This window comes from Drosophila persimilis, unplaced genomic scaffold (assembly GCF_003286085.1).
Source record: "Drosophila persimilis strain 14011-0111.01,24,50 unplaced genomic scaffold, DperRS2 tig00000766-arrow-arrow-pilon, whole genome shotgun sequence".
Lineage (NCBI taxonomy): Eukaryota > Metazoa > Arthropoda > Insecta > Diptera > Drosophilidae > Drosophila > Drosophila persimilis.
Genome location: NW_020825350.1, coordinates 298,494 through 313,121, shown reverse-complemented (window position 1 = coordinate 313,121; position 14,628 = coordinate 298,494). Strand labels below are relative to the sequence as shown.

Sequence of the window (14,628 nt, the reverse complement as noted above, 5' to 3'; positions counted from 1 at the left end):
GGGTGCAGAGCGGAGAGGGAAGTCGTTCGTGGCACTTCCTGCTTGGGCATGCAACCATTTGAAATTGATCATGCCACATGCAATAGCTTCAACTCCTGATCTCCTCCTCTCCTCCTCTACTCTCTCCTGTCTCGTCTCCCCCTCCCCTGCGCTGTGCTCTTCTGGTTTGTAACGGTAACATTGCCTGCTAACACCATTTTCCTTTTGCTGCTGTTACGTGAGGAAAAACGAAAGTAAAACTCGCAATTTACCACTGACGATGACTTTGGTGCAACGTTGCAACGTTCGGTGTTGCTGTTGTTGCAATTACAACAGTTGGCATTGTTAGTTTTCATTTTCACATTATACCCTAGCCCCTAGCCGGGAAAACTGAGCACCATCCATTGACTGCCGACTTGGTCTTGTGTGTACCAAGTAAAGCATTAAAGAAGGTTCTCGATTATGGTAGAGAATGTCATGGAATACTATTGTATATTCAGATATCACAGCTGGTATCGAATGGAGCTGGACGATCACAGAACAGCAATACAATTTCAGTTTTCCGATATTCCATCCAATAAATTAATCAATTTTCTATACGATTGGTTTTCAAAATAGAGAAATGATTGAAGAAGAACGTACGGAAAGATCTGATAGATTCATTAAGAGAACAACTCAAGAGAAATTGCAACCGTATTAATTATATTTCTCAGATATGAAGATCTTGATCCTGGCTTGATCATAGAACTGAATATCACGATTCATTTGATATCAGATATGGCTAGATTTTCCTTTTATTAACTCGATCAAAGATCTACGATCTACATATGAGCAGGATCAGTGACTAGTCTGTAACATCAGACCAGTAATTAGAGTCCCCCAAGATTCTACATGGATAACTTATGAGTTATTGTTTGTCTTGGGTGGAAGACCAGTTGATCCTGGCACCGATTAGTGATCCTCAAGAATATGGCAATCCGTGGGCAATCTCTTTAAGCGGATCCACACACTGGGGCAAGAACTATTTTCCTATAGAATGCCATTAAGAAGATCCGTCTACAGATCCTTTATAATCCCTCATCGCTTATTTGATCATTCAGGGCATCCTTTTCTAGAGTATGCCTGGTTTCGGCTCTAAAAAAAAAAACGTTTTTTCCCTCTTTCGTTTTTCATTTTCATTACGACGCCGCCTGATCGAATCAGTGAATGGGGAAAAACGGGATTTTCCAGCCGCAAGGCAAGAAAACTGGAATGTGGCACACACACACACACACACACAAGTACAGAGGAGCACAGTGGAGCACAGTGGAACCCAGAGGGGGTTGGCTGATGGTGTCTGAACCGGGGAGGACGGGTGGGGTGGTCGGTCGGTTGGTTGGTTACACCGCACTCTGTTTCTGTTTCAGTTTCTGTTTCTGTTTCGTGGAGGTAAAGATCGCCGTCGTCTCCGACTTGTTTCTGTTTTCTGCTCTGCCCACCAGTTGGCTTCGTTCGGGTTCGGGTTCGGGTTAGGCAGTTGTTATGTCATACAAGGAAGCGAATGATGGCCAACAGCAGGAGGGTGACTGAGGAGTGAGGAGGAGGTGGTGCTGGAGCTGGTGCTGTTTGGACATTGGGAAATCGTTGGAACAGCAGCTGGAGATGGAGCTTGGAGCTTGGAGCTGAGACTGGGACTGGAGACTGGAGAAGGCTGAAGTGAATCCAAGACGTGGGTTTCGCTGTCTTTATCCTCCGCTCGCCTACTCCCCTTCCTACTATTTCGAACAAGTTTTCCTTTCGTCGACAGCATAAACTTCGTCGTGATGCTTTTCCCATTTTCATTTTCATTTTGATTTTGATTTTCTAGGTTTCCTGCTGCTTTTGGCGTTAGTGGGTAAATGTTACATAATCGCTGGGGCTCTGGCTGTGGCTCCGTCTCTATGCCGTGCCCGTGCCGTGTGTCTAACCAAAATCCTCTCTCTTCCCACCGCTTGATCTTCGTCATCGTCGTCGTCGTCTTCCCTCCTTCGAATGTGAATGAACTTAGCTTCGAGTCGAACTTTGAAACGAGTCGGAGAATTCGAATTGGAAGTTTCCAGAGAGGTTAAGCTGTTTGGTGGGGTGGGTGTGGAATGGCCAAGGTGGGCGAGAATAGGGTGGCCGGGGGAGGGCTAGGATACCATTTTTTTTTTTTTTTTTTTTGGTTTTGATCACGTTGGCTTTCAGTTCCCCTTTATTTCTAATCGGTCTTTTGTCTTTGACCAACAATTCACTCGGGAGACCTATGGCCCCCGAGTCCCATCCCCTTCCCCATCCCCTTGCCTACCTATGTGTATCACACCCCCACGCCTCCCCCCACCCTCCCTACCTTTTGGCCTGGCCGTGGCTGTGGATAATGGGCAAAAAGCAATTAAAATGTCAAAAGCGTGCACAAAAGGAGAAAGTGAGAAAAAAAGTGCAAAAAAAATAACAACAACGATTGTTAAGCCATTGCTGTTGTTGTTGTTGTTTTCAAGTTTTATTTCATTTTTGTACATTTTGTTGGTGTTGCTTTTTGCATTTTAACAATTACATTTTTTTTATTTTTTAAATGCGAGGCAGGCGAGACCCAACAACAACAACAAAAAAGGCGGAAAAAACCGAAGAAGTACAAATTTATGCGACTATCAAAAGTGGCCATGGCCATGGGGTGACTAAAGGGATCCATCAGGAGGATATACAGATTAGAAGGAGTCGAGGAGGCCAAGCCTAAGGCCAAGAAAATGTGAGATGATGTAGAGGGAGAGGCAGAGAGAGGGAGACAGAGAGAGAGAGAGAGTGTGACTAAGAATGATTCCCTCAAATTGAATTGAATATCATTCAGGGAAATATTTAATAATTAAATATACGATTTTTAAATATACAAAAATAGTGAAATTAAATAAAATGCACTATTAAAAAGTCCTTTAAATACGGCCCATATTTTATTTAAAAATCGTCCACCATAAAACAAATATTAAATATTCAATTCGTAGTAACTAAATAATGTTCGGTGTATATTTATCTAGAATATTAAATATATTTAAATACCAGGGGGCGATACAATTTTACATATATTGAAGAGATATTCTCCACTCTCGGAGAACATCGATTGGTATTATGATTCCTAGATTCAGGGATTTCCTTTTCTGTACCTACAAATAAAATTGCGTACATATCTAACCCATGACAATCATGATGGGATGACGATCATTGGCATATGTACATATGTATATAAGCCTGTACATGACACCCAGTTAATGTGTAATAGAAACAACAATAGTTAGAGCAACACCAACACCAACACCAACGACAACGACAACGACAATAATCATAATAAACATTTGGACAACTTTCACTTAGCGCTTGAATTCAAAGCACGACAAATTCAACGACAACGATCAAAAGCTCATTGTGTGAGTAGTCCGCGGAGTGCGAGTGCGAGTGCGAATCAATGAGTGTGTGGGTGTCTACTACGATCCAGCAGCGAGTATGTACCATGCACAGAGTACAGAGCACAGACAATACAAACAGCCTACACCTTCGCACCACAAACGAAACGAAAGACACAGCGCAACAAATACAAAAATACAGAAAATAGGTAATAATAAAAAATAGGAGGATAGACCAGATTGGAGATCGTAAAAACGTTGAGTGAATCGAATAAGTGAATCGAAAGGCTGAATATCCGAAACACGCGTTCCTCTGGATTCTAAAATTTCGGCGGGAGAATGGGGGATTCCAGGCTTGAATTATTCGCAGGATCCCACAAGCCCACAACATATACCAGTCCAACAGTCCAACAACAACTTCAGGGTCCTCCCGTTTCACATGCTCGCTGTACAAATGTCACATAAGCGAACGACTGCATTCGTTGCGAATGTCACACAACAGAGACCACGGGCCCATGGGCGATTATACTTGTTCTTGTTCCTTAAGCGCTGCCAGCTGTGTGTTGATATTGTACTCATGTTCCAGCTGAAGAACATATGGAACAAGTGCACGGATTCAACTCAAATGTTGACACAATATACAATCCCCCATAGAGGTCGTTGTGATCTATTTTTCTCCGCAGTAACATAAAAGCGATCTCGAGAAACAAGAAGTAAACGATGTCATTACAGATCTACTTGAACCTATTTAAACAGAATGAGTCTTGGGGCGAAGTTTTTTGGAAAGACACCCTAACTCGGGCGGCACTCGCCACACAGAAGGACTAACCGGAGACGGAAGTCGGGAAAAATACTGCATTCCTAGAACTTTGAATATATGCAACAGCAATGTGGATGGAAGGATGGAATGCAAATACGAGTGGAAGGAAGATTAGCCTCGAAAATGATTTAAGCTAAATGCTGGCGATCAGGAGACGGATGTAGATTCCTTGCTCGATCGGCAGCTTCTTGCAGTTGGCCATGGTGGTTCCAGCACCTGGTTGCGGGAGAAGTCAAAGGACTCGGATTAGGGACCGTGGACCAGACCGAGGCTGGTCACCATCGTGTAGTTTTATGTTGAGGTGGAGGTGGATTCGGAGGACCAGTAGGTCGGCGGCTCGAGCTGGGCTGCGGATTATCGTCGCCGGCAGCGGGTGTCTGCCACATGAGGAGCAACGATCAACTATGGCGGCATGCCTGAAACTTGGTCACCGATACGTACTTGCTGTGTGGGAACTTGTGAGCAGGAGAGACATTGAGCAGCCCTGAGGAAGGACATGCATCAGGTCTAGACATGTGCATCTGCTGTGATCAAACGCAGAGCAACTCCAGCTGCAGCTCCGGGCCCATTGAGTGCATCCCTTTAATGCCACAGGGACGCCAGTACTGTGCCATGCCGTCAACGATAGCCCGACGATGACGATGAAGATGATGCTGAGGAAACACTCCAGCCATGCCTGTGCACCAGCAATTTCAATGGTAAAAGAGTGGTTTAAGCGCACACGATGCCGAACATTCTGGACGCCCAGTTGAGGTCTCTCAGCCCGAAAAATGGCGTTGGCCGATCACAAACTGAAAGTACGAATTGTTGTGGAACTCATAGGCAATCACATGGCTCAGTGGTTTCAAGTTTGAATGATCACTTGGGCTTGCAAGGGTGCACACATGTGCCGTTTACATGGAAAAATTCTTCGGACTTAACACCCTTTGACGCATTATTTTTCCTAAACCTAAAAGAGATTTGATTCCAACAATGACTTCAATTCATCCCACAAACAAGTGTCCACTTCGAGGACTTCTAACGGGGCAACAGCAATTGTTCATCCGAATGTTGCATCGCTTCAGTTATTGTAAATATATAAAGGCTCGGTTGGGCTCAATCTAGGTATCTTAAATGCCATTACAATTAGTAAATGCATCTATTGGTGGGGCTCAAAAGCCTTCTTTCCGATGCTCAAACGCTGAATTCGTTGGGAAGCTGGAAAAAGTAGTAGACAAAATGCAAAACCATTTTGTGGGATTCACTTCAATTGATTTGAATAATGGCGCTGACCTCAACTGAAGGAAGGGCTTGTTAAAAATGTTGAAAAATACATGAAAAGGTACCATGCATATCCTTGATTCCCGCCCAGCGTTGCCTTGAAGTTGCGCCCAACTGCTGCCCGTCGGATCCATCCCATACCCGACGAATGCACGACTACTTAGTTATGGTTATAGTCATAGTTGGACTGCAATTGCAACCGCAAGAAAACCGAATGTGTACATAGTATGTGTCCTCCTTTGAGGGGGTTTTTTGCCAGTCCCTTCCCCGCACACGGCTCCTGATTGAAGTCTTCCATTTGGTGCTCCTTTCACCTTTCACCGCAGTGCGTTGGCCAAATGCCACTCGATCCGTTCGGTGATCGGGATGGGAACTGCATTTTGGATGAGGATTATGGATTATGGATTTTAGATTTTAGATTGAATTTGGAGTGGGAATGGGAAGGGGAAGGGGAATGGAGTGGCTGTGAATGTGGCTGTCAATGCCAGAGGGTCTCGCCTGTGACACACTTACGGTCTCTACGTAATCCACACACGGATTTATATATATATATATCCTTTTACATATCTGTTTGTGTGTGTGTGTGTGTGTATGCATATAGCTGTGTAGGCATATGTCTGTACATCCAGGACCTGTCATGTGCAGCAGGCAGGCATTGTGAGCGTATCAATGTCCTTGGACGGGCTCGTGGCCCGTTGCGGGACGTTGAACCTTTGCTGTCGAGTCGCCTTGGAGCAGACTAACTGACGGTCCACGGGGTGGTGTGGTAGCTGGGCGCCTCTGACGGGCGACACGGTATTGGGACCTGCGCAGTAGCCGTCACGGACACGTACACGGACACGGACATGGGCACGGACATGGGCACGGGCACGGACGCGGACATGGACACGGACAGCGTTTGGCTCGGTGCGGTAGGTCAGTGCTGCTAAGCGAAAGCTCTCCGTGTCTCCGTTTCTGTTTCTGTTTCTGTTTGGTTCGGTTCAGTTCGGCTCGTCTCGGATCGGTTCTGCTCTGTTCTCTGACCTGACCTACCCCAGTCGAGTCGAGGCTGCACCGTCACGTCACGTCACCTTGCCATGCCCCTCCATGCTCCAACTGCTGCATGCCCCCCAGCATTTCCATCCTGCATGCATTTTTCGACTGCTGCCGCTGCTGCTGCCACATCTGGGCTTCTGGCTGTGTGTGTGTGCGCCCAAGTGCAAGTTCAATCTATAAATTTGAACGGATTCTGTGCTCGGCCCCGACCCCGAACCCGCATCTGTCCTCCCTACAGGCCCCTGCATCCTGCTACCCCCAGCCAAGCAGCAGCTCCTCTCTAGCGTTCTCTCTCTCTCTCTGCGGTGTGTCCTTGCCAAATTGCAAAGTTCATACATCAGAGGCGAGTATATGGGAGTGTACATATGTGTACGGAGGGGACTCACAGATACAAAGATACATCTGGCTACGAATCCATTGAATATTGTTGCATCCCCATCGAACCCAATCGAAACTGGAGAATCAAAAAACGCTGCGATGAAAATAGCAGACAGATTGGCATTCACCTGAATCCTGGCAATTAGGACTATGCCCCGCTCTTTGTGGAAGTGGCCAGTGAGCCGCCAGGGAGGCAGTACTGGAGCTAAATCTAAAAATACATGCTCGTAGATAGATACAGGCACTGCTCTGTCATCTGAGATATCCCAACCTCCAGAGGTGGTTGGAGGTGGAGAGAGAGACTCCTCTGTGGATCGGACACATGGACATGCATATGGATGATATATGGCAACAAGGCCTTCCAATAATATTTGCCCACCTACTATTTAATATTTGCAAAACTCAGGTGTACTTTCCAAGAACTAAACAACGACGCAATCAACAAGTTTGAGGTTGTGTTCGAATAATAATAATAATGGTCAGATGCAGCGCAAATATAGAATGTAAATGCTATTCTAGCCAACCAAGAGAGTAGATAAATACACATTTAGAGTGTTGCTATAGACGATGGAAACAGTGTTGCCCCATTAATGTTGACGCAATGTGAGTGTAAGGGGGTTTTTCTTCCAGAATACTTCGCTCGTCGGGGAAACTTCTTGCCCATTCGACCTTCAATGCAAATCATTTAATGTTATCCGCACTCAGTGTGACCCCATTGACGTCTCCAATGCCAGCCAGTGTTGCCCCCACACACAGAGTGGTAAATAGGCAACGAGATCAAGATCAAGAATCCAATCGAACTCAATTCTGGTGACCAGATTCTTGCGGGGGATACTCGTGCCATTTGTCTAGCCATTTGCCTAGGTCTAGGCCACAGCCATGCCCATGCTTATGCCAATAATGGTACGTGTATCTATAGCCAGAGGCTTGCCTAGCCTTTCCCCAACTGTTCTTGTTCTCTCTCTCTCTCTCTCTCTCTCTCTCTCTCTTTCTTTCTCTGCCTTTTTGTCTCCTAACCGATCGATTGTCTGTCTACCTGTCTGGCATTCGCTTTATAAATATCAATTTCCCACTGATCCGATCAAACAGCAGCAACAACAAAGTTCTGGCTCACCCTCCTCACTCCTCACTCCTCTCTGCCAGTCTGCGGCGATTCGATGTTAAGTTCAATGTTGAAATTAGCATAAAATACCGTTAATTGCATTAGCATTAGCCCGAGTCTAGCCCGGACTAGAGCTCGAGCTCGAGCTCGGACTCGGACTCGCCCCCGTCTCGTCTTGGCTCCCACACCGCAACGGCGAAACGGCGAAACGGCGCAACGGCGATCAATTGCGTTGTCTCTGCCACGATTACCGATCACCGCCGATCCCCAATCCCCAATCCCCCGGTCTCTCCCCCTCCCCCTACCCCTCTCGCCCCCTCTGCTTCAGCAGCATTCAACATTCGATTGCACTTTTTATGGCGCATTCTTCGCGTATATGTCACGGAATCGGCGACAGCAGTTATCCTTGAGCATGTTGCCTCTGTCGCGCTGCTGCTGCTGCTGTTGCTGTTGCTGTCGCAGCGCAGTCCAGTCGCTGCCAGCGTCTGTCTTGCTTTTCCGACATTGCATTGCGCATACGCGCCGTTGCCTTAGCCATTTCTCAGTATTTAGCCGCGGGCCCATCCATAAAAATGAAAATACGAATAAAAGTACATAAAAATAAGAATATAACAAAAAGAGATGCTCGACAAGTGGTTCATCTGGGACTGGAGCTGCCCTGTACAAGTGACTCGATGTTGAAGGTCACAGAAGTATCCAGTACCACCAACTTTAGATACACAGATACAAAGCATGGACAGATCTTTCCAATTCCCCCCGTAAGGGATCTTCTATTGGCTTCAGTTGGGAAGCATTGCCTGGTCTTATATGCCATCCAATCGCTGGTAAACCTGATGTATTCCGATTGGAAGGGTAGCTATTAATAGCCGATCGATCAACGATAGCTATAAAATATGATTATTGTTGTTGCTGAAGCCGCTCCAAGTGCCGTTATGCGCAGCTTTAGATAGATCTGGCTGTTTCTTTATACATATAAAACATTTATATGGTATGGTATGTGGTAGATATTGACTGCTGCTCGGAGGCGGCTTAGCCCTGACCATAGAACGGCTACAGACAGAAGATTGTGTTCAGGGTTGGCAGTGGAAGATATTGAAAATACACTCAGAGAAAAGGGTCATGGAAAACGAACCACAATCACATTTTTAAATACAAAAATAGCCATTTAAAAATACATAAATTCATTAGAAAGTCTTTTTAAGTCCTTCCATATTTAATCGAAATAAAAACCAACATAAACAGAATATATATTATTTGTGCATTTGTAGGAAATATGTCTAATCTAAATATGAAACATATTTATTTTAGAAATTAAAGATTAACACTCTTTGGGTTAGAATTTTTCGGTCTACCCTCTTAGGGCTTTTTTTCATGGCCTCTGTTCTGCGACGATCCAGGGGGAGACGAGAAAATTGAAAATATTATGAGGAATGGCAGGAAAAGAATCGAAGGCGGAAGGATCGGACGGAGTGGGGTGGAGTGGAGTGGAGTGGAGCGGTGCCAAGTGCCAAAGCGAGAAGAAAGCAGCAGCGTACACATAGAGAGCTGTGGAGAAAGGAGCGTGAAGGGGGAAGAGTGAGGAGTGAGGAGTGAGGAGTGAGGAGCGAGGAACGAGGAGAGTGGAAGCGTGCGTAGAGATAGCTGGGCAAATACAAGTAAAATATTTGACCCAGTTTCCAGACGGTGTCTCTGTGTTCGTACTTGTGTGCCTGTAGTTGTATACTAAATAATTTGTTGCTGTTATTTTCCTCTATCGCCGAAAAATATGTATTATTAATTCGTACGTGCGTGCGTGTGTGTGCGTCAGTGTGTATGTGCCGTACCCTCCGCTGATCGAGCGTATCAGCTGTGGGCAGGCAATTGATCATCCGCGGCGGGGCAGAGCATTTCCGCTTCGTCTTCGCCCTCTCTCCCACTCTCCCACTCTCTTTCTCTTTCTCTGTTGATGTTTTATGCCGGGTGCGAAGAACATGAATAAACACACACACACACACACACACACGCGCAACCGGCAAAAGCAAACAAATTGTTCGTTCACCAAAAAAAAAAAAAAGAAATAATTTTTTGTTTAAACTTTTTTTTTCGGTTAGAAAAAGAACTCGAAACACCGATGACTGCCGATAAGATAAAGCCACACTACAACAACGCCAAAAATAGGAAAAATATTAAAAAAAACTAGGAAAGAAATTTTCGGGAAAAAGTTTAAAAAACCACACACACGCACACACACACACACAGAGGCGGACACATGCATAAACACACTTTTTTCTTCTATTTCGAAACGCTGGCGACCTACTTGTTTGATATGTGGGGGCGTGGACACATAGAGGGGGACACACGGCTTGGGGTGGGGGGTAGGAGGATGTGGGGAGTGCTGCCGAAACAGCCGTGTGCTGCTTTCGGCATTTTTCTGTTATTCATTGTTAAAAAAAAAAAAAAAACGAAAACAACACAAGAAATAAACCGAAAAAAATGATTGTAAACAAAAATAAACCTTCAACTTGATACGCGTCCAGGGATGTGTTGAAGGTGTCCCCGATAGAGAGACAGATAAAGACGGCGAGAGAGAGGGAGAGAGAGATGTACATATGTATGTGTGTGTGTGTGTGTGTGTGTAGATAGAGATATGAGGCAAGCAGCTGTGTGCGTGGAACTATCGGCCGACCAAGGCGAGGGCACAACAGCCACCGATACAGATGCAGATACAGATACAGACCCCGATACAGACCCCGAAAGATCTCTCAATGTCTCATACACCTTTCCACAATTAAGGGGCAGTCGCGGGTGGGGCCGGGGCCGGGGGCGGGGGACACACGATATATAGGTCACCAGCGAACAAAAATAGTGATCGTGGGGTGGCAAGAGAGAGACTGCTGGCGGTAATTAGCGCATAGAAGACCAAAGAATAGTCCCAGGAAAAGAATAGTCGAAGTGGAAATCAATCATGAAACGTGTCTAGATCTCGCTACTCTAGAGATCTTCAACAGTCCTCTTCTCTCCAGTCATCGAGAATTTTCTTTCGAGAATCATAAATACAGATTACACCCATCCCATCGTTGGGTTCGATGGCAGACCATTCATCGGTCATACAGGGAAATTCGCCCTCTAGAAAACCCAGAAAACCATTCCAGAAAACCCCCAACATTGAAGATCTAGTAGGGGTAGTAGTAGATACAGAACATTGAATGGATTCCAGCTCTACACAAGACCTTCCATTAGATATAGATACGTATCTTTAAATATGTAGAACATTTACGTTTCTTTCTCTACTCTTCATACAGTACGTTCTTCTCGAACTTATCTATGCTTCAATACTGTCCTCCCATCAAACTCTTCTGTTTTCTCGCTCGTTCCATTCCAAATCTTGTCTCCACCCTTGTCCTTTAACCTTTTCGTTGCTCTTTTCACTATCTGCTGGGATTTCCAATCCATATTATAATCACCCTCTCGCTATCCTTGAACCCCCATCTGTGCCTCGAACCAAAAGGTTCTCTTCGGGCTGTCCCCAAATCTGATCTCTTTCCCCTACATACATCTCTTGCCCTACATATCCGCCACAAATGTGGAGCAGACAAGAATTTTGTCATCCAGCAGCACCGGCAGCAGCAGCAGCAGCAGCAGCAAAGAAAACCCACACATATTTTCAAGTTCTTGGCCCAGCGCCCGTCGCCCATCAACTGGCGACTGGGGAAAGGGCAGTGGGTGTGGGTGGGGAGCAGTGAAAAATATTGATGCTCACTCAAATTGTTGTTGCTGCCTAAAATCGATCCCTGGGCGATTGTTGCTGTTGCCGTTGCTGTTGCCGTTGCTGTTGCCGTTGCCGTTGCCTGTCATTCATTGTCGACGCAACTGTCAAAATTGACCCAAAAAGCAGCCGAAAGAATAAAAAATGATGACTAAAATCCGAAAAACGAAATGAGAATTTGAAAAAGCGCAGCAGAGCAAGGGCCAGAGGGGTCGTTGAGGAAATTCGAGCAGCCCTGTTGCTCCCCACGTCCCCCCTCCTCGCTTGTGGGAAATCCGAGATAACGGTGTGCATTTAGTCCCACATCGAAAAGAAAAGAATAGAACAGAACAGAACAGAACAAAACACTTCACTTGACCGACAAATGCTCACCCAAATGGGAAATTGAAATGGAAGAATGGATGGTCTGTGGACTGTATAGAATATCTGTATTATGCAACACTAGTCGTATCAGCCCCAACGAAGCCACAACGAATCGAAACTGGAACAAGCCATCGAACTTGCTATACTTTGGGCATATTTGCGGCGAAGCCTCGTGATTATGCGATCGATAAGTCGATAACTTCAGAGTATGCTCAATCGACTATCGATTGGATTGGCATCGTTTGTGTGGGCTTCTTCAACGCGTTCATCGTTCGATAATTTGTATACCGATTCGATTGTTATCCAGATATGAATGCTTTTGAGTGGATCCTATGGTTCCTAAGGGACTAAAAGCCACTAAAAAACCTGTATATAAATGCTAGACTAATTTATTATTTCATTATCAATTCAATATCTGATGACACAATATCGATATTCTTTCCAATTTCAGTTCTAAGAGGGAATGACGCGGGCATTTCTTTTGCAGCGTTGGACTTTCGTTTTATAAGGTAAGTGCCATGGGTCACGGGTCACGGGTCACGCGTTACGCGTCACGTCACGATTCCAGTAGGTGAGAATTGATACGGACTAGATTTATGGTTAGGTTACCCTTCCATCGACCCCACCCGCCCACTCTACAGGTGTACTAGTGGGGGGTGGGGCTGTGGGCTCGCGCCAAGTTCGAGCCGCTTCTGGGCGCCCCTACAGATGCACCAAAAAGTTCGTATATGTATTATGTGCTTATGTATATGTGTATGTATGTGAAATGTGAAATATATGATGTGTGTATGGGTGACCCAGAAACATAATGCCAGTAAAACAGAAACAAACAACAGCAACAACAACACCAACAACAACAACAGATTGTCAGCATTTTGCACTTTTCCGGACAGACTTCTCCATATCTCTCTTCCTCTTGCTCTGTCACTGTTTCTTTCTCTCGTTCTCGCTTCTTTTGGGCTTCTCATGAACTTCTCTGTTCTCTGGTCTCTGCTCTCTGTGCTCTGCTCTTCTGCTGCTCTGCTGCTCTCTTTTCTGTTCACTTGACATTCGATTCGACAATATGTTTGGCCACATAAAAAATCCACAGAAACAAAATAAATAAAAAATACCCATAAAAATATAATAAAACAAAAAAAAACAAATAAATATGAAATTAAAACAATATTTTTTGGCCCCAATTTGGTCGTTGTTGTTGGCTTTTTCTACCACATTCTGCCGAATGCAACGACAACAAGAAAATAACCGCTCTACAGGCCCTGCCTAGCATTGTCTCTGTCTTCCTCTATCCGCATCTCTCTCCCACTTACCACTTACCACTCCCCTCCCTCCGCCCTCCCACCTCCCCCACTCTTACGTCTGTTGCAATGGTGGCGTATACGTAATCTTGTTGTTTGCTTCAGCGTTCAGCCTGCCGTTGGGGTTTTATGCAAATGGCGTTCAAGGATTTTTGTGTGAAAGTTGTTGAACCTCACGACTGGCAATTAGAGTATAACTTGTCTCTACACACACACACACACACACACACGTACGCCACATATGTATGTGTGCACCCAATGCATAGATGTATTGCAACTTTCGATCTACGTATGGGAAACCATGGTACCCATGGGATGGTATGGTATGGTATGGTATTGTAGAGGAATCTTCAATCTTTCGCTGCCAAAACTTCAGGCTATTTCCTGCATATAAGTAGACTCATTTGATTTTTAGAATATTTTAATATTTTTACATGTTCTAATCGATATTTTGAGTGGCCTTTGTTCGTTTCCTTGGCCTTGGCTTTTCCATACGTAATTTAAGTAGAGTTTCGAAATCCTGACCTATGCAATTCTCTACATGGCATTACTGAATCGACATTCAAGTGATATTGGGGATACTTCCACTATTCGCCACCCAGAATATAACATAACATTGCTGCTGATCGGAATCAACAGCATACAACTTTCAGAATCGTAGAATAATCGCAATCATGAGTCCTTTCTGCTTGTGCCCGTTCGTTTATGGGACATTTTGTGCGGTGAACAGGGGTGCTAGAACGGATCGCGTATAATCATCCAAACACACGCTGAAAGGACGATCGGCTGATGGCCTTTCCTTCTAGTTTACTCCTTTGCATATGGCCATATGGTGACCATAACGACTAGAGGCGGGAGGTCCCCACTGCCACCCACTGCCCACTTGGCGGTGAGGGGTCGCACCGGCCCCGAGTCGATTCCTGAAAAAAAAGAAACAAAAAAACAGAAATGCACGAAAAGTGCACGCAACGCGCGAATGCCAAGCAAATAAACAAACAAAACTGCATGTGCACATGTATATATATATGTATATATGTATGTATGTATGTACATATACACTCGCACGTAAATACATACATATGTACGTATTGCATGTGCATGTATGTTTGTATGTACTCGCATTGTGTGCATGCTTCTATATACTGTTCCAATATCAGCCAAGGATATTCGGCTGCACTAAGTCCACATGACCTTCTAAAGTTGGTTGACTCGGTGGCTGCATGCGTCTGCAACCCCAACCCCTGCCCTGCCCTGCCCAG

General features: G+C 45.2%; 1 protein-coding gene across 1 annotated transcript in view; it reads left to right on the top strand.

Annotated features, from left to right (window-relative positions):
• Window positions 1-12,584, top strand: part of LOC113566536 — a 38,197-nt gene extending 25,613 nt beyond the window's left edge. The window contains exon 5 of the mRNA XM_026992564.1: window positions 12,523-12,584. Coding sequence (XP_026848365.1) covers window positions 12,523-12,584 — 62 coding nt within the window. The remainder of the gene's footprint in view (window positions 1-12,522) is intronic.
• Window positions 12,585-14,628: the final 2,044 nt, after the last annotated feature.